The 20,950-nt window shown below is 41.2% G+C and overlaps 1 protein-coding gene and 1 pseudogene across 1 annotated transcript in view; one reads left to right on the top strand and one right to left on the bottom strand.

Annotated features, from left to right (window-relative positions):
• Efhb (EF-hand domain family member B) overlaps positions 1 to 20,950 on the top strand; it is a 71,933-nt gene that overhangs the window by 36,422 nt on the left and 14,561 nt on the right. The window contains exons 7-10 of the mRNA XM_050165108.1: positions 5,039 to 5,168; positions 13,523 to 13,606; positions 14,197 to 14,264; positions 18,819 to 18,973. Coding sequence (XP_050021065.1) covers positions 5,039 to 5,168; positions 13,523 to 13,606; positions 14,197 to 14,264; positions 18,819 to 18,973 — 437 coding nt within the window. The remainder of the gene's footprint in view (positions 1 to 5,038; positions 5,169 to 13,522; positions 13,607 to 14,196; positions 14,265 to 18,818; positions 18,974 to 20,950) is intronic.
• Positions 7,658 to 8,997, bottom strand: LOC126515460 (regulator of nonsense transcripts 3B-like; annotated as a pseudogene).

The raw sequence follows: 20,950 nt of genomic DNA, 5'->3' as shown, positions 1-20,950 counted from the left end.
GAAGTCCAAGGACCACCCACCTCCATCCAGGTCTAGTAAGGTGAGCATCCAAACTGCCTAGGCTCCCACAAAACCAATAGGTGCAGTAGGATCAAAAACCCATTGCCATTGTTCTTGGGGTCTCAGTAGTCCTCCTTGTCCGCTATGTTCAGCGAGACCGGTTTTAACCCAGGCTTTTTCAGACCCAGGCCAGCTGGCCTTGGTGAGTTGAGATTAGTCTTTTGTTGATTTCTAATTTCATATAACTGTAGTCTGGTATGAGGAAGGGAATTATTTCAATATTTTTGTATTTGTTAAAGCTTGGTTTGGGGTCTAAATTGTGACCAACCTTAGAAGTAGTTCCAAGTATCAGAGAAGAATGTCTATTCTCTATCTCTGAGGTAATATTTTTCTGTGTAGATGTTGCTAAATCCATTTGACTGTTACTTTTAGACAAGGTCTTACTATGTGACTCAGGTTGGTTTCATACTCAAACTCTCCTTGGCCTCCTGAGTACTGTGATTTACAGGCTTGAAACTTCACTCTCCTTATACCTCTCCCTTAGCCAGTAGTACATACCTCGTTTTGTTGAGAAAGGTCTTGCTATCAGGCTAGACTTAAACTCATGATAACCCTTCTGCCATTGCCTCCTGATGCTGCAATCGCAGTAACACCATTATACTTTGCTTTTGTGTCTGTTTTTCTATCAATTCCATACTGTTTTGATTGCTACTGCTTTTTTGTAGTATAATTTTGTTCCATTTTTATTATACACTGTTGCTGGGAATTGACAAGTAGGCTTTGCCCTTTCAAAGCACAAGCTCTAATATCAGGCTACTCTTCCCGCCTTTGCCATACACATAATTACATTTATATAATTATAGAGATAGGGTCTTATGTATCCGACGATGCTTTGAACTTGCTATGCACCCAAAAAAGATCTTAAAATCCTGATCCTGGGGTTGGAAAGGTGGCTCATCAATTAAGAGTCTGTATTGCTCATTTAGAGGACCCAGGTTTCATTCCTGGCACCTCATGATGACTCACAGCTATCTGTAACTTCAGTCCAGTGAGCTGATGGTTCTAACTTCTTCCATGGACACCTGCACATACCATACTCCATATACATAATTAAAATATATTAATACATTATTAATTAATTCAATATATTAATATATATTAAATTCCTGATCCTTGGGCTGGAGAGATGGATCAGTCATAATAATGTCTGCTGCTCTTCCAGAGGACCTGAGCTTGGTTCTCAGCATCTACATCAGCTGGACCACAGCTGACAGGAGATCCAATGCACTTTTCCGGAGTCCAAAGGTATTCAAACACATGTGGCAGATGCACAGATACATAGAAATGCACATAAATAAAAATAAAAATGTTTTAAAATGTTCTGATTCTTCTGCCTCCATCTAAGTACTAGGTTATTAAGATTGGGCACTTGGATTATACCAGAGAGATGCCAGGAGACAAGAAGTTGGACATACAGTACAGAACAGAGGTAACTGAGCCACCACACAACGGAATGCAGATAAATAGAAACAGGCTAATTTGAGTTGATGACAAACATAAACTAAAAGGTCAAACTTTCATAATAATAAGTCTCCATGTCAACATTTGGGGGTTGTCCACCAAGAAAGCTTGCTATAAATAAATGCAAACATATTTTTTTTTTAAAAGAAATGGAGTCTCGCTATATTGTTCAGGCTAGTTCCAAACTCACATTTTCTTTTCTTTTTTTTTCTTTTTTGTTTTGTTTTGTTTTTATGAGACAAGGTTTCTCTGTAGCTTTGGAACCTGTCCTGGAACTGCCTCTTGTAGACCGTGCTGGCCTCGAACTCACAGACATACGCCTGCCTCTGCCTCCTAAGTGCTGGGATTAAAGGCATATGTCACCACTGCCCAGCTTAAACTCCTGTTTTCAAGAGATCCTCCCGCTTCAGTCTCCCAAGAAATTGGAATTATAGTATCACTACCATGTCCAGCTCAAGAAATATCTTAAATATGGTCATTAAAATGATTTCATTTCTCAGAGATGATGCTACAAAGAATGGCCAGATTTAGTATACCATGAAAGTCTAGTGGAAACTATCTGGGTGCTTGATATGGGATTCCCCTCTGTATGCTGTGAGTACCATTGGTTAATAAAGACATTGTCTTATGCCTGTGATAGGGTAGAGTAGATAAGCAGGGAAAAGCAAACTGAATGATGGGAGAAGGGAGGCAGAGTCAGAGAGAAGTCCTGTAGCCCAGCTGGAGCAGGGCGGAACTTTACCGGGTAAGCGGCAGCCACGTAGCGATACACAGATTACTAGAAATGGGTTAAATTAAGATATAAGCATTAACTGAAATATGCTTAAGCTATTGGCCAAACAGTATTGCAAATAATATGGTTTCTGAGTGATTATTTTGGGGCCGAGCAGTTGGGAACTAGTTAGCAGCGTTCTTACAACAGGTGCTTAGAATTACAGAGAAGGGGACAGAGAAGGAGTCAACAACAACAACAACAACAAGGAAGATAAAGACTGAGCAGAAAAGGAAAGAAATGAAGAAAATATCACAGAGATAAAATAAATTAAAAATATAAATGAAATGCTTGTGAGTGTATTAATTATGCTTATGGTATTATAGCCAATATGCAGATTATTAATTATAATCTTTGCATGGAATGTGGTTATGATCTGTTTAATGCTCAGTATTTTATAATAAATACACTAAGCAATGAAAAAATTGATAGGAGTTGGAATCTCTATACTACTTTGGGGATTATGGGCATTTAAAATTGTGTGTGTGTGTTTACGTGTGTTTACATGTGCCCATGAACATCTGATGAGAGGACAGTTGTTCTGAGTTGGGTCTCTACTTCTATCACATATGCCCCTGAGTCAAACTCAAGTTTTGTGGCAGGCTCAATCCACTGATGGATTTCATCTGTTCCAGTGTAGGCATTTTAATGTTACCGATTTCCCTGATGCATAAACAAAGACTGTCCTTTGTGTCCTTGGTAGTTTCTTTTCACAGTGTTCTGTAGTTTGCAGTGTACAAGTCTTTCACCTTCTCTGCTAAATTTATTTGTAGGTGTGGTAGTGTGGGGCCTCTTGCCTCAGTCATGAGGAGGGTGGGATAGGATGATTTCTTTAGCCTATGAATTTGAGGCCCTCCTGGACAGCAGCTTGAGACCGTATCTCAATTAAACAATGACTCGGAGAGAGCATGCCTAGTGTGTACAGGGCTAAGTGTTTGAGCTTCAGCTTCACCAACTAACCAACCAACCAACCAACCAACCAACCAACCAACCAAATAGCCAATCAACTGGCAACTGAAAAAGGCAAGTTTATTCCTAAGTATTTTGTTAGTTGGTGGTATTGTAAAGAGTTGCTTTCTCAGTTTCCTTTTGTTCTAGGTAGTTATTTTTTGTGGGGGAGCACAAAAGCCCTTGCACTCATTGTTGTAAGGAGAGGGCCGCTTGTTTGTCCCGGCCATCCGGCTAGCTTACACCTGAAATAACCACACAGAGTCTGTATTAATTAAAGCACTGCTTGGCCATTAGCTCTAACTTCTTATTGGCTAACATCTCCATTAATCTGTGTATCTCCATGCACGTGGCTGTGGCTGACCGGAGATTCTAAGTGACGTCCATCTCAGGCAGGGGATCCATGGCTTCTCTCACTTCTTCCTTTCTTCCCAGCATTCAGTTCTGTCTTCTCCGCCTACCTAAATTCTGCCCTATCAGGCCCAAATCAGTTTCTTTATTTATTAACCAATGAAAGCAACACATGAACAGAAGAACATCTTATACCAACTCATGGATAAGCACTAGGGAAACTAGGATGTTAAACACACAGGATAGTCTCTTCTTCTTCTTCTTCTTCTTCTTCTTCTTCTTCTTCTTCTTCTTCTTCTTCTTCTTCTTCTTCTTCTTCTTCTTCTTCTTCTTCTTCTTCTTCTTCTTCTTCTTCTTCTTCTTCTTCTTCTTCTTTTTCTTTTTTGGTTCCTGTCCTGGAACTAGCTCTTGTAGATCAGGCTGGCCTTGAACTCATAGAGATCTGCCTGCCTCTGCCTCCCAAGTGCTGGGATTAAAGGCGTGTGCAACCACTGCCTGGCTAGGATAGTCTCTTCAAAGGGAGAGATGTATGTCCTGTTTTTCCACTCAGGAAGCTAAGAATGGAGGTGGTTAATAGCCAGGTATTTGTGACCCTGTGGGGTCAGGCCATACCTAACTGTCCACAAGAAGGATTGGAGGTGACTAATAGCCCAGAAGACCTCTGTAGTATTTGTATGTCTGAGGTCATACCATATCCTTCCTAGACACCTTAAGATAATACACGTATCCTTATAGAAGAAGTGACATGTAATTTTTTGATGTGATTATGCCTCCTTGTGAGCACAGCAGTGTGTTACACCAAAAACCTTTTCTCCAAATTGTACTGTACTTAAATATACATGCAATAAACTGTTCTGTTTCAGACAGTAGAAGTTTAACGCAACACTGGCTACTGAGTTGTGTTGAACCAGAACATGGATTATCAGTTGCCAGCCCTGGTAGTTGCAGAAACCCCCACAGTTAATTTTATATGTTGATTTTATAGCCTGCTACCTTCCTGAATTCAGTTATTAGTCTTACTGGTTTTAGGTTGTTTATGGGTATGTATGTATGTATGTACATATGTATGTATGTACATATGTATGTTACGTAGAGATTTACAACTTTATTTTTTGGCTTTTTGAGACATGATTTCACTATGTGGCTTAGGCAGGACTAGAACTCACTGTCCTTGTGTTTAGGTCAGCTTTCTGTGTATAGAGATCACAGTCATATGCCACAACACCTGGCAAACATGAACACAGGAGCTCTGTATGTAACATCCCATGGGTCTTTGCCATCTGCAGCCGACTCTGCACAGCCACCTGTATGGGTACAGTTGAACTCTTTGTCCCACTCATCCAGTGCCAATGAGAACACAGTGTGCTTTCCCTAAGATAGGGTTTGTTTTTGTTTAGTTTTGGTGTTTAACTCAGAAGTCTTCTTCCCTGCTCTTTCCACCCACAGGAGAAGCAAAGAACCGAGCATATAACCCAGAAAGTTTCCATAGGTTTAACTTGTATGGAGTCCCAACACCTCATTTTAATGATGGGCGCACGATAGCTAAAACTTTACATTGGCTCCATGAACTACAAATGTAAGTGTGATTATACCTGGTCTAGCAGTAAACCTTAGAGATTTAGCATATGCACTTGAATAACTATCAATTTAAAATTTATTTTTTTTTAAATTTATTTTTAAGAGATATTAAATACATCAACATCATTCAGCATAAAATTCATAGAAAAAAATTTATCTCGCAATTTCTTTACTTTCACCAGCATTCTGTCTGGTTTCTCCAGAGATAGCCATGATACTGTTTTCTTGTTTGTGCTGTTCTGAAATTGCTTTATGACTTGTTTTTGAGACAGGGACTCACTCTGAAGCCTATAGTAGCCCAGAATTTGGGTCAATCCACTTGCCTCAGTCTGCCAGTGTTAGAATTACAGGCATACCCTAGTTTGCTTTTTACTTACTTTTTATTGTTGCTTTAGATTCTATTTTTATTTTTAAGTGTGCATGTGTTAATGCACACATTTGCATGCAGGTGCACCTCACAGGCTGAGACATCATGATATATAATGCTTTGTTGATACCCATGGGAAGCCTGCCCCCTTTCTAAGGAAAAACAGAAAAGGAGTGGATGGGGGGGCGTGAAGGAGAGATGAGGAGAGGGAATGGGAGGAGAGGAGGAAGGGGAAACTGGTCAGGGTGTAAAATACATAAGTTAGTAAAATTTAAAAAAAGAAGTCAAATACCTTTTTATTTCAAGAGGGAAGAATCAGGGCACAATCACAATCAGATAAAGATAAAACCAAACTTCAATAGTATAAATTACTCAGTGCCGGTATATGGGATTCACATACACTCTCCTTTGGCTCTGCTCTCTGCAGCACATACTGTTTGTCTTCTAGGCTTCAGCTGGCTTCACTCTAGGGCTGTCACTGTTCTTGGTGGTCATTCCATGGTATTGGCATCTCAGTGCTGGGGTCTTCTGCAACTGGGTTTCATATTCACCAGTAGCTCTTCCTGGGCTCTCTTCTTGGTGCAAATCTTCAACCTTCCGCATAACCCCTCTAATTTTCGGCCTTCCACTGCTATTCCATCTGCAGTTTCACCATTGGCCTTTCCTGGCCGCTCACAGTGTAGTGATGAGGCAAGCAGGCCTGCTTTTTGTCCCACCCAGCTCCCACACGGCTAGCTTTACACCCGAAATAGCAACACACAAATTATATTCATTTAAACACTGCCTGGCCCATTAGTTCCAGCCTCTTAATGGCTAATTCTCACATTTTGATTAACCCATTTCTATTAATCTGTGTAGCACCACGAGGTGGTGGCTTACCGAGAAAGATTCTAGCCTACGTCCATCTTGGGCTGGAGCTCATGGCGTCTGCCTCACTGCCTTCTTCCTCCCAGCATTCTGTTCAGTCTACTCCACCTATCTAAATCCTGCCCTATCAAAAGGCCAAGGCAGTTTCTTTATTAACCAATGAAAGTAACACATAGACAGATGATTCTCCTCCATCATCACAGTGCCAAGCCTCAGCTGCTTTCCATGACCCCTTCATGCCTTCAAATCCAGTACCACCTGGGAGATTCTTACATTAAACAAAACTTGACTGCCAGCCTTGGCCACCTCTGGAACACAGCTTCTGTGTGCTGACTCTGAGGAAACACTTCCCAGAGCTGCCTCCTCCTCCTCCTCTTCCTNATCAGTAAGTCAGAACGTGAATAAGGAAATGGAGTTTCATACTTGAATGAAGTCAAAATTTATTGACTGTAATACAAAACAAGCTAAGACTGAAAGCTGCCATTTGACAGGAACAGATCTATCCGTGTAGTTTTCTTCCTGGAGAGGGTGTGCACTCAAGTCGTCTAACCTAAGATAGAATGAAGACTTAGATTGTCAGCAGCTAACGAAAGACTACACTTTACCTATAAATAGGAAAAAATTGCTAAAGGCAAAACGAGACATTTACAATTTTTTTTGATACTAAGTTCACAGAAGTAGACAAAACAAGCTATAATTACAAGAACTTTAGACACAGGATATAGATGTAACATGACTATTTAAATCTTTTCCATCAGCCACAATCTGCTCTATCTTCCACTCACTTGTGCTACGATTACATGCTTGCTGCTTCTACACTACAGAGTCAACAGTTATCACCAAAAATGCAAAATAGTTAGACCCTGACAAAACTTTGTGGGTTTCAGCTTCACTCCAGCTAAGCTACTCTAAGCCAGATTAAGAATACCCGTTGATTTTAGACCCTGCTCCTTTTTCGCTTATGTCATACAAAGTCCTTATGTTGCACTTGCAATATTCTTGCTATTGTCTTTTTCTGAGACATTAACATTAACTTGTGAAAACTGCAAAAAACAATGAAATTGAACTTCTGATTCTGAGCCTGCAATCTTATTCCTGCTTAGACACACTACACTCCTCTGTGGTGCATCCCACCAGCACAGCGACCCCTTTCCTTGTTCTCTGTTCCTTTGCCCTGAAGGCACTTCTGGATAGCATAATACGTGCGCTTTGGCTGCCTGGACATTCAGGACACCTATGGTCATTGGGACTTCTCACTCCTCTCCTCTTTCTTTTCTATGACTACTACCACTTTTCTGCTTTCTGTCCACTGGGGAATGTTCAGGCTTGGTGTTGTCATCAGGGGGACAGAGTCGATTTCGGCTTTGAGCTCCCAATTGTACAGCTGCATTGCTGGATGATCCTTTTTTTTTTTTTTTTTCGATCTCTCTTAACCACTTCCTCTTTCTTTTCAGCTTTTTCTGAGGTGCATATTGATTCTGTATTCTCACTCTTCTTCCCTTTATCTTGAAGTGCTTCTTTTTCTCTCTTCAGTTGCTCTTCCTTTCGTTTGAAAGCCTTCTCTTTCTCACAGCGCTCCTTCTGCTTCTGCCTCCAGCGTTCTTTTTGCTGCTTCATCCTCTCTCGTTCACAATCCCGATCCCTGTCCCTGTGATCTCTGACATTCTCATCATCTTTGGTTCTTCATCCTTCAGTTCGACATCAGAACGCCTGGGCAGAGTACAACTTTGCCCACTGGCTCTTTTTTCATTCAGATTCTCTTTGCCCATTTTCTAGGCTTTTATCAAGGTCTTTTTTCATCTCCTTTTTCTGGTTTCTTGAGCAGCTTAGTCTTTGGTTCATCCTTTGTTTTTTCCCTTTCTGGAACTCTATCTTCTTTAGCTTTTTGTTTTTCCTCTTCCTTCCATTTTCTTCTCTCTTCTTCTCATCGCCTTTCCCTTTCTATTTCTCGTCTCCTCCTTTCCTCCCTCCTTTCTTCTCTCATTTGCTGCTTGTTCTTCAGAAATCTCAAAAGTTGGGTTGTCCTTTTAGCTATTAATTTTCAATTTTTGGCTTCTATTTATTTCCTCCAGCAATTTCTCTGGAGTAGATGTCATTTTTTCATTGTCTGTGGCGTAACTCTCCAAAAATTTTCTGTATTCTGGATCATCATTGATAGTCCCAACTTTTGCATCTCTTTTCTTATTCTTCTATTTTGCAGCTTTTTGAAAAGGTGCAAATTCTACTATAGCATGATATTCCTGACCTTTATTGTCGAGGAATATAAAGTCATTAAATTGGTCCCTGAATAAAATAATGCCTTCTTGGTTTTTAAAGGATACAGACTAGTATCATTGGGAAAAAACTCAAAATGATCATGCTCAGGCATATGTTGAAGATGTTCCTGAAGCTGCTCCTTGGTCAAAGTGGGAGGTAATCCTCGAATTACCACTTTGCTTAAAGCTTCTTCCTTCTCCCTGTTGCGATCTTGCTTATCTTCCCCTTTGGCGTCTTCAGCAGTAGCTTCAGCACTGCTGCCTGTGGCATCCTGAGGCGTGAACAGGGTCACTTGCTTCTCCTTAGGCCTGTGATCTTTCTCTTCCTTCACTGCCATGGTTCTAACCAAGGACACCAGCAATACCAGCAGACAACAGATGCAGGAAAAAGCAAGGAATGGTTTCTCTTTTGAGGAAATGTGAGCATACTAAACCTCCTGATTCCACAACTGCCTACAGAGTTGTGAGAGAACACACTTCCGTTGTTTGCTGCTGTTTGTGGTAACTTGTTATAGCATCCGTAGGAGAGCAATGCTTTCAGCCAGCTTTCCCAACTCTCAGGGAAGACCTGGCTTTACTCTGCTTTCTGCCATCTTCAGGGAGTATGCAGCTGGGCATCCAACTGCCTACTGTTCTGCCAGTGTTGTTCCTGTATGCAGCCACAAATGCAAAGTCTCATTCTTTTTATTATTAATTTAATCATATCTTGAATATCACGAAGCAGGAACACTTCGTTCACAGATGGAGAACCTGGGCAGGGTGGCTTCAGCAGCTGTCCCTACTCCTGCATAGGTGGGCCTCTCGGCCTGGAGGCTGTGGCCATTTGTTTATGACTCCCTGTCCTCTCAGATCCTTCTCTTACACTTGGGCAGGAATAAGAGATGGGCTGCTTTACATTTCTCCTTTTATTTATCCACAAGATTATTCTTCAGAATTTCAGTCTCGAATGTGAGCAATCACGAAATGCTATTAAAATCAGAGGAACTTGGGGTGGGGTGGGTGTGGAAGAAGGGGGGGAGGAACTGTGGTTGGTATGTAAAATGAATAAAAAATTAGAAAAAGCAGAGAAACTGTAAGGATCTGTGTTTAACGGGGAATTTATAATTAATAGTGCTATAATTTTACTTATTTGATAATAATCATGGAAGTAACAAACTCATACTTCAGAAAATCAACACAATAAACATTCATATTTCTGTAATTTACTTTGATCATCAGTAACATTTTCTTTCTAGTATGGCTCCCCAGGCAGAATATTGCTGTTCTAACGAGACTGCCACCCCACGTTGTAGCCATGTTGTTACTACAAAATATTACTTAAGAGTGTGTAGTCTTCATAACTGGAGGCTACAATGCATGCAAGGCTGTTCTTAATCACCTGTCATGACTGAATATTTGGATTTTTCTATTATAACTAATGAGACTATAATGTTTTCATGAACCACTGAGTTATATCACACACACACACACACACACACACACACACGCAAAACATGCTAGGCAAGTCAAACATTTTTTTCCTCTTTCTTTTCCTGTGTGCATGTGTGTGTCTTGTACATGTGTTAATGTGGAGAGTGCGCATGTATGTGTATGCATGTGTGGAGGTCTCAGGGTGGTATTGATAATGTTTTTTGATCATTCTTTGAGGCCGGGTAGCTCAGTCAAACTCTGTGCTCCCTCACAGGTTTCCTAGTCAGCTTGCTTTAGGAATCCTGGATCCTGTCTCTCCCTTCAGAAACTAGTGTTATAGGGATGTTGACACATGCATTCTGAGCACCTGAACTTCAGCTTCAAGATTGTACAGCAAGTTCTTTAACAACTGAGCTAGTTCCCCAGCCCTCAGCTAATGTGTGTGTGTGTGTTTGTGTGATATAAATGCTTTTTTTTTTTTTTTTAGAGAGACAGGCTCTACTTCTGTTTATTGGATTGGCATGTTCCCCTGCTATAACCTCCTGACTAACTAATCATAGTTGCCCCACTGCTTTCTACATTAAAAATGGTTTTATTAGCATTGTTTTTATGGATATGGTGTTTTGCCTATATGTATGCCTGTGTACCGTGTGTATGTAGTGTACAGAGAGGGCAGAAGAAGGATTTAGATCCCTGGAAACTGGAGTTACAGACAGTTGTGAGCCCCTGCATGGGTTCTGAGGGGTCCTCTGCAAAAGCAACAAGTGTTCTTAACCCGGAGCCATCTCTCCAGTCCTGCTTCCCATATTTCTAAACACTGTGTGGAGTGCTTTCTTACTACTGATTCTTAGGTGGAGATAAAAGGGCATAAACATGATAGGGACGGGAGGGATGCAGCTACACACACACACACACACACACACACACACACACACACACCAGCCTGAGGAGTTCTTTTCTCAGTGAAGCTGGTATTTTTGACATTGCCACAGAAAAGAATTTCAGGATGATTTGGTATGAGAAGCAGAGTTTGAACTTATTAGCAGAGATTAAAACATTTTAAACTGTTATGGTTTTTATGTATGTTGTCTGTTGGGTGTGTGTGTGTGTTTGTACTTGTATAAAATATGCACAAAACTGTCCAAGTGCATGTGGAGGCCAGAGGAAGACATTGTCAACTATCTTTCCTTGTCGCTCTCCACCTTCCTCCCCAGAGGCAGTGTCTTTCACTGAAACAAAAGCTTACCATTTTTGGCAAACTGGTTGGCCAAAGGGAGCTCATGGGATCTACCTCCCCACCCTTGTCACGTGTTCACAGAAGGCACATATGACCAGACCCAGCTTTTTTATGTGGCTCTTTGGAATCTGAACCCAGATCCTCCTCCTCTCATCCTCTGAGCTGCTTCTGTAGCCCCTAAGAAGATACTGTAACACAATTACAAGTGTGTGTGTGTGGGGGGGGGACTTATAGGAAAGGAAGGCAGTACTCACCCAGGTGTGGGTGAAAGAAAGAATCTTGCCTAAATCTCTTTACAATGTTTGTATATGTGACCTGGTGGCTTCTAAAGTTCTGCCTCAAAGGGTTGCTGAGGAACTCTCTCTCTCTCTTCCTTTTCCTCCAGTAAATGAGGTCAGGGACCTGAGGAAGCATTGAGTAGGACAACAGCAGACAAAGTAAAATCACGGGTGGCAAAGAAGCAACTGTGCTTTTTTTTAAACATTTATTTAGTGTGTGTGGGTATCCTAAGGTGAGTTTGCCCCCAAGACATATTTTTATGTAAACATTTATAGTTTTCTTAGTGACATTCTCTGAACTAAGCACTTTACAACTGGGAAAGAAGTAAGGCCGTGTATACTTAGACCTTAAAAGTAGTTCATCATTATTTTAACATTTCTAAGTGGCATAGGACTAAGGCTGTATATGGTTATACAATTAAGTGTGGTTCACTATTATTTTAACATTCTTATTTGAGATATCTCTACATCAAAGGAACTTTGATCCTATGGGGAGCATCCTTCCCTTCACATGTTCCAAATTGTAAGCATTGTGGCTCAGATGGAAAGGGATCCTGCCAGTCAGGAGCCAAGGAATACTGAGTGTTACAGCTCAGGTGGAAGAGTATTCTGGTGGTTGGGGACCAGGGAATACTGAGTGCTATGGCTTGGATTGAAGAGTATTCCGGCACTCTTGAGCTAGGGAATAACACAGGTCACAGTAAGCATAGCAGTTTACTGCCCTGGCAGGGAAGGGCTTCCCCAGAAAAGTTGTTACAATTTGGCTCCAGGGCCCAGGAGTGTAACAGCTCTGCTCTGTTAGAGGAAGGTTTCCTCAGCTAAAGTATTACAGCCCTACTCTGCTCTGTCTCTGCTCCAGGGAAAGAAGGTCTCACCCAAACCTCCTTCAAGAGACTTATTGGGAGGGAACAATCCAGGAGAGTGGGTGCCTCAGCCAGGGTGGAAAAAGGGCAGGCTCAAACTGAACCAGGGCTTATATAGGAATTCTTAGGGGCAAAGTTTTTCCAGGGCGAAGGTTTTCAGGGTGGGAATTGGTTAGATTTCAGTCCCTTGAGCTCAGATTGACTAGGTCTTTGCTCAGGGACTGGTTCGTTTCCCTGCACAGGGATTATTTGGTTTTCTGCTTAGTTAATCAAGGGCAGATTTAACTCTGGTTTCAGGGTCAAACTGTTTATTTTATTTTTTATTTTAGCTTTTTGGCTATAGCTTTGAGGCCAGGGCATATTTCTTTCACTGACTCTGACACCCCCCCACCCCCATTTACTGTGTTAAGGATTGAACTGCATACATGCTAGGCAAGTGTTCTTCCACTAAGCTGTATCTCCAGACTGCCAGGTCCAAAAGAAAAAGGGACAAATGGTGAACTGCGGTGCCTATTAGCATATGAAAGTGGATTAGGGCCTCTAAGACGACCCTTCTCTCAGCTCTTCTCACCCGTCCCTACCCCTAAACCGGTCCAGATTATGGGCTTCCCTTGCCCCAGCTTTTGATTTTTATATAACCCTGCCAGTTTTGCCATGCATTTTCTTGGTTTCCTTTGCCTGAACTCTTCCTCATCCTCTCTTTTCTTCCTCTTTCTTTTTCCTCTCATGGTCCTGGTCAGTCTGTGGGTCATGTTTAGTTCTCTACTTTCTCTCGCTCTTCTGGACTCTTCTAGAAGCCTCTGTCTGTACTCACCCTCATATCTACTATACAAACCTTCCGCTCAACCATACCCCACTTTCTATACAGACCATGCTGGCAACTATCTACCAAATGTATTTTTATTACAGATTTTGTGATAGAAGCATCAATACATGGTAGTGTTAAGCATGGAATGTCTTCTGAGACTTGTTTATTGAAGGCACAGTGATATTATGATACCTTTTACTGTGTGAATATTTTACAGCTGATGACATTTTAATAATAAAGATACCTGACAACTTTCTCATTTTGTAGGAAACGAGGAGCTAAAATTACATCCCAAAGGGCTGATAACTTCAAGGAAAAATTTCAGCACAAACTTGGAAGAGTTTTAGACCCGTGAGTTTGAACTTGAGGTCCATGTTGAGTGGTCCTCTGGTCATCTGCATAGGCTTGATGGCACACATCTGTCATCTTAGTACTGAAAAGTAGAGGCAGGAGGACAGGAGCTTAAGGTCATCTTTACCTATATTATTGAATTGGAGGCCAACCATTGAAAACCAGTGTTGGTTTGCATTTTACTAAATTTCTTTTATTGAATAAGAAAATTATTCTTCTGTTGTTTATCAGTGGAATACTGTCACTGCCTACAGCAGTAGACTTGTACACATTTTGAAAAGAGGGAGAGAGAATTCTGTATGAAGCTTAATTTCTTGTATATCAGAAAAAATATTTTGACCATATTTGGTTTGAATCCTATCTCCCCCACCTCCACCCCTCCCTTCCCATGGAGTGGTCTGCTGGGAAAATCTTCAGCTATTGTTAATGTAAATGAACACTAGAGTCTTGTGCCTTCCCTTTGATTTTTCACAGTGTGTCTATAGAAGACTATAGTCTATGGTAGTTTGTTAAGGGCCTAAGGCAAACATATATAATGTTGAGCTTCAGATGGTGGGAACTTTAACTAAAGAGTCTGCTTTCTCCTGTAGAATTGCAGAAACTATGAATGTTGACCCAGGCCACACATTTGGAGCTTGCCTCCAGCCTGAGGACTATGGTAAATATGTGATTTTTCTTCTTAACAAATTAACACATCCCCATTAACGGAGTGGCTTTCTTAGAGAAGCCCACACCCAGGTCCTGGGTGTGACTTTCTGAGAGTCTCGTTTTCTATCAACCCCTATGCTTTTAACCTGTATTGAAATATCTGAAATTATCTCTTTTCCCCAAATCCCCATAAAGGGCTGCAGACGCTGGGGTCTTGTTATTGCTCAGCATGCTGACTCTGGATGCATACTAAATAAACTGTTGAAAAACATACCCAGAAAGCTATGCTGCTACATTCTCCATGGACACAGATACATATACATTTTTGTAGTGCTAGAGGTTGACCAGAGCCTGATGCATGCTAGACACAGCACTCCACCATTATGATGTTTCCAGTCCCTCGGAGCTTCTGATGTGAAAGCATTAACGTTTTACGTTTTATAACATTAATGATGTATGAGAAAGATATTTTTATGTTATATGTGAACTAATACAGTTTAAAGGTCCTATCATTAATACTGTATATGGATTTACATAGAAAATAAATATAAACTTATTAAGCGAACTCAGTGAGATAAGCTAGCTTTTCATTTAATTTCAAGGTACTTACATCGTGAAAAGGAGGTCTCTTGGTGCCTTTTAAAAATACAAATTCTGGCTGGGCTGTGGTGGTGCACACCTTTATTCCCAGCATTTCGGAGGCAGAGACAGGAAGATCTCTATGAGTTTGAGGCCAGCCTGGTCTACAGAGGGAGTTCCAAGATAGCCAGGGCTGTTACACAGAGAAACCCTGTCTTAAAAACAAACAAACAAACAAACAAAACCAAAAAAATATTGCAAAATCTGGGTTGGCAAGATGACTCAGTGCCAACCTTGGGGCCCTTATGGTGGAAGGACAGCCAGCTCCCAAGTGTTGTCCTTTGACCTCCTCATGAGTGCCATGGTGCACTTGTGAGCCTCTAAGTGCTCATGCACAAGCAAGGAAGTATATGTACATGTGTGTGCAGGTACCCTGTAAACCAGAGGAGTTACAAATGGTTGTGAGTCATCTGATGTGGGTGATGGGATGTAAACTCGGGTCCTCAGGAAGAGCATTGCACGCTCTTAATCACTCAGCCATCTCTCTTGCTCAGTAAGTGTATATCTGTAGCCTGATTAATAGAAACCCAGAGACAGATATTGGGTTTTACCCGAAAGTCAGAAAAGCAAACAGCCAGCCACTGACTCTTACTTCTACCTCCGTCTGAAATGGTGATCCTGCCTCTAGGAATCTTAGAATGAGACTATGTCTGAGAGCTGGCTCCTTCTGTTTTATGGTCCTCTTTAGTTCTGGGATTAAAGGTGTGCACCACTGGGTTTAAAGGCGTGCATCACCCAGTTCCCATGACAACTAGTGTGGCTATTGGGATTAAAGATGTGTGTTACCACTGTATGGCCTGCAAGGCTGACCAGTGGGGCTGTTTTACTCTCTGATCTTCAGGCAAGCTTTATTTATTAAAATACAAATAAGATGCTGCTACGTATTATTTCCTTCTTGAGTCTTTGAGGGAGTTGAAGAATAGATAGTTACAGTTATAGTTTTCCGTGTTTACCTGAGGCAGAAAGCAAGTTATGATAGAAAGTAAATTAGGTACAAGATTTTGGACTCATCAAGATAGAACAGAAATGGCATATTTTCTCTGAATTGTCAAATGCAAATGGATTAAACATTGTTGAAGTCTTTATTGCCTATATATATTGCATACAGTCATTGTACTTATTGCACGTAGTTTTTTATATTAGCTATAGCCTCTTTTTTATTTTAGACGAAAAGGGGAAAGGTAATGGTATTTCATTTGTATTTTAATAAGTAAAGCTTTTCTAAAGATCAGAAAGTAAAACAACCTCATTGTTCAGCCTTACAGACCAGGCAGTGGTGATACACACCTTTAATCCCAGTAGCTACACTAGTTGCCATAGAAACTGGACAGTAGTGGTGCACAGTTTTAATCCCAGTGCTAGAGAGGAATACAAGATGGGAGGGACAGCTCACAGACACAGTCTCATTCTGAGATTCCTGGAGGCAGGATCACCATTTCAGGCTGAGGTAGAGCTAAGAGCCAGTGGGCAGATGTTTTGCTTTTCTGACCTTCATGTTGAACCCCAATATCTGTCTCTGGATTTTTATTAATTGTGCTATACATATTAAATAAAGAAATGAAGGCTGCAGAGATTGCTCAATGGTTAAGAGCACTTGATCTTCTAGAGGACTGGGGTTTATTTCCCAGCACTCACATGGTGGCTCACTTCACTTCCAGGAGATGCACTGCCCTCTTCTGGCTTCTGTTAACACTAGGCACACATGTAAAACACAGACACACACGCAGGCAAAATATTTATATACAAAAAATATTAAAAATAAAGAGGAAAGAAAAAATAAAGAAGAGAAATGCATATTTTAGGCCACACTATAAATTTACAGAATCAGAAACTGTTTTGCAATATTTGTTTTTGAGTCAGTACAACTTGCTATAAGTCTTATCTATCTCTCCCAATCCTGGGATTACACTGTGCACAGCAACACATTTGTTTATCCATGGGACCCATCTTGAAACACATTTAAATTGTAATGTACTCTCATCAGGGATGGTGGCTCATTCTGTAATCCCAGCATTTGAGAGACTAAGAATGGATGGTTGCTTGAAGTTTGAGGATATCTTAGAGTAACAGAGCAAGAGAACACGTCTAAAATTTTTTTGATTGTTCTTTTCAGTATGGGACTGAACTCGGGCTTTTCGCAATGTGAACAAATGCCTACCTCTATCTATATCCTTAGCCAAGAGAGATCTTGCCTCAAAAATGAGAGAGAGAGAGAGAGAGAGAGAGAGAGAGAGAGAGCTCATAAGCACTCTGCTTTTGCACAGCTGCATAATTTCGAATCACTCTCAGCCAGCAAATCATCAACCAATCTGTAGGTGGCAGAAGACATTTGTTAGGAGGTCTTTCTTCTAGTTTGTCTTTAAATTTTTTTTTAAAGTTCTTCATGTTTGAGCTCCAGCTTGCTATATAGCCAAAAGGGCCTTGAACACCTGATTCTCCTGTCACAGCCTTCTACATGGATTACAGAACCGTGACAACATGCCGAGCTTTTGTTTTGGTTTAGTTTCACTGAGTAGCTCGGGCTGGCCTCAGGTATATGTCAGTTTGTTTTCTATTGTGATAAACACCATGACCAAAAAAGCAACTTGGGAAAGAAAGTGTTTATTTCAGCTTACATTTTACACTCCACCACTGAGGAAAGCCACATCAGGAACTCTGAAAACAGAAACTGAAGCAGAGCCCACAGAGAACTACTTCTTACTGACTTGCTCCCCAGGGCTTGCTCAACCTGCTTTCTTAACACAGCACAGGACCTCCTGCCCAGGGATGGCACAATCTACAGTGGAATGGGCCATCCCACATCCATCACCAGTCAAGAAGTGCCCCACAGGCTTGCCTCTTTTCAGATAATTCTAGCTTGTGTCGAGTTGACAAAACATTAGCCAAGACAAGGTAGGTGTGTGCTCCACTTTGGGCTAAGGCAGTCTTTGTTTTATACATAATAAAGAAGAGGAAGACCTGGAGCTAGAGCTCAGTGGTAGAGTACTTGCCCAGCATGCTGTGGCCCCTGGTGGAGTCCTCAACACCGTAAACAGAAAATAAGAGGCATACTTCAAAAGGGAAGACATACACTAGTGTTTATAAACATATTGGATTTAGCGATAAGGCTTACTTGAAATTCAGTGTGTTGCCTAGACTGACTTTGAACTAGTGATCTTCTTCACTTAGTAAACTACTGAACTTCTTCAGCCTCCTTTGTGCTGGGATTGCAGGCACAATCCACAATGCCTAGTAGATGTTTTCATGGTCAGAAACTTGGGGGTACGGAGATGACTCAGAAGTAACAATGCTTGCTGTAATAGCCTGAGGACCTGTGTTTGAATCCCTAGCACCCATGTACAAAGCCAGGAATGGCCTCCTCATTGGTAACTCCAGCATTGTGGGTCAGAGATAAGTAGGTCCTTGGAACTTACTGACATCTGTCCTGAAAATGTGAGCTGCCTGCCCCTTGGCTTAAGGCCGTTACTGGGAAATGATAGAGGAAGATACCTGAAGTTCTTCTCTGGCCTCTTGCCTGCACTTTCATGAATGTACACTCCTGCATACAGCTGTGCATGCACTACATCCTTATTTAATAAGACCAAACAGAAACATTAACTTTTATGTCTACTTTTTATACACAGAAGTATTCTGCATAATAGTATCAGAGCGAGTGTGTTCTGTACACCTGGAATTCCAGTTCTTAGGAGACTGAAAGGATTGCCATGAGTTCAGCGAGGCCAGCCTGAGCTACATGAGACCTTGTCTACAAAACTGAAGTAGTGGTGGGAAGTGCCAGCATTAGATGTGATTGGTTTTTGTGTTTTTCATTCTTAGAGGTTTCTAGGTCTCTCTGCTTTTGTCTATCTCTGCCTCTGTTTCCTTTTCTGGAAACACTAGGGGCATATTTTAGATTCACATGTAAGACAACTTCTTTCTTCAATAGGAGCTGGCGATCTCATCCATTATAGACGCCCTGGTGAATATCTTCGTGGCAAAGACCGTCAGCGAGCCGTGATTGCTGCGGCTCGTCATCACTTGAAGAAATTTAATTACCAGCACTTTAACACTTTGCTGTCGGCTTTCAGGCACTATGACAAGGCCAGTAGTCCTGCAGAATAAGGGGGTTATGGTGCATAGGTAAATTCCAGCAGACTGGTGCAAATGGGGGGGGGGGTTAGTAAACTATGGCCTGGAGGTGAGTGCAGTTTAGTTGAAACACATTTATGACTGTGTGGTTTGAAGCATGGTCAATGGCTACTTTTGTCTTCCACATAAGCAGAACTGGGTAAATCTCAGTGTTCTGAGAACAAGGGAAAATGTTAAAATAGGAGCGGCAGGGCTGCGTCCCCGGCACCCGGCCGCCCGCATGGCTAGCTTATGCCCGAAATAATTACACGGAAACTGTATTCTATTAAACACTGCCTGGCCCAGCTAGTTCCAGCTTCTTATTGGCTAGCTCTTACATATTGTTCTAACCCATTTCTAATATCCTGTGTAGCCCACGAGCTGGCTTACCAGGGAGGATCTTAACCTGTGTCTGTCTGGAGCGGGAGAATCATGGCGACTCCCTGACTCAGCTTCTTTTTCCCAGCATTCTATTCTGTTTACTCCGCCTACCTAAGGGTTGGCCTATCAAATGGGCCTAGGCAGTTTCTTTATTAATAAGAAATCACTCCCACATCAGGAAAATGTAGCTCTGTGGATCTGCAGGGGACACTGGACAGTCTTATACTTAAGTTTTGGTGTCTATACATAGAAACGTCAATCTATATCTAACTGAATCATAGAATTCCATCGACTTGGAACTGATATCCAGCCAATGGGTGCAAGACCATTTGATTTTTTTTTTTTTTTTGAGATAGGGTCTCTTGTAGTTGTTGTTTTGTAGCACAAGATGTAAGGATCAAAGACTTTACATAAAGCCACATCTGGTTTATGTGGTACTGGGGATTTAGCAACTGGCTTTGAATGTGCTAATCAAGCCCCATATCAATTGGGCTGCACCCCCATGCCAAGATTAAAACATTTTAAATTACTGTAAATGTAATTTGTTCATTTAGTTTTGGGTGCTGGAGGTTGAACCTGGGACTTTACACATGCTAAGCATGTGGCATGCTCTGACTTGCACTTCCAGTTCCTTTTCAAAATTTTTGCCCTGCTTTTCAGGAAGCTCACAGCCCATTGAATAATTTCAGGGTCAACTTTGTGGGCATTTGAATTTATTTTTCATTCTTACTTTGCTTTGATTTTCCTCTACTCCCTTTTGTGCCTCATTGTATCTGGTTTTCTAGGCAGATTAAGAGAATTTAAAAAGATTCTTGTAGGATCCGGGGATTAAACTCAGGTCATCAGGTCTGGCATGAGTGTCCCTACCCACTGAGCTTTTTTGCTGAACCTACAAACCATTTTCGAATGAGTGTGATATCAATACATACGATGTGTGTTGTTATAGAGTATAACAACCATTTTAATTATGAATTTAGTTTTTATTCAAAATTAAATAAGCAAAAGTTTTTTTTTCATTGCTAATAACTTTTATTCCACATGACCCAAGATTCAAAAAAAAACTAGTCAATGTAAATTGGTGACAAAATCTAAGACAGTATGATGTTCAGGAATACATAATATTTTTTAAAAATTGAAACATAAAAATTTGTACCACGTAGGCTTACAAGTTTACACTCATTCCAGTATTATTGGTGGGTGTCTTATAGGTACATTGAGAATTTTAATAATTAAATAGGATTGGTATCTCAGGAGACGGCAACTTCTTATATCCCAGAATTTACACAGCTTTCCTGTAATAAAAATGAAGACTATTCCTGGAGCAACTGTGTCTTAGTCAGTTGGACATCCATTATTAAAGCATTTGTGTCTGGATGTATGTTTAACCTTGGTTTGCCACTTTAAGACTTATAACCTTAGAGCCGCCTTAGAGCTCAGGAATTTCCTGTAATGAGTTTATCCTCCAGTTAAAGGGAGTTCCCAGAAGAGGCCCCAGATGTGGGACAGAGTCCAGGTCTTCAGTCACCTGACATTTTCACACTCTGTCCTGGTAGGGACCTTACAAGACAG

This window comes from Alexandromys fortis, unplaced genomic scaffold (genome assembly GCF_014885135.2).
Source record: "Alexandromys fortis isolate MF-2015 unplaced genomic scaffold, M_Fortis_MF-2015_v1.1 scaffold_121, whole genome shotgun sequence".
NCBI classification, from domain to species: domain Eukaryota; kingdom Metazoa; phylum Chordata; class Mammalia; order Rodentia; family Cricetidae; genus Alexandromys; species Alexandromys fortis.
Note: the sequence above shows the minus strand (reverse complement) of the source record. Positions and strands in the feature narration are given on the sequence as shown.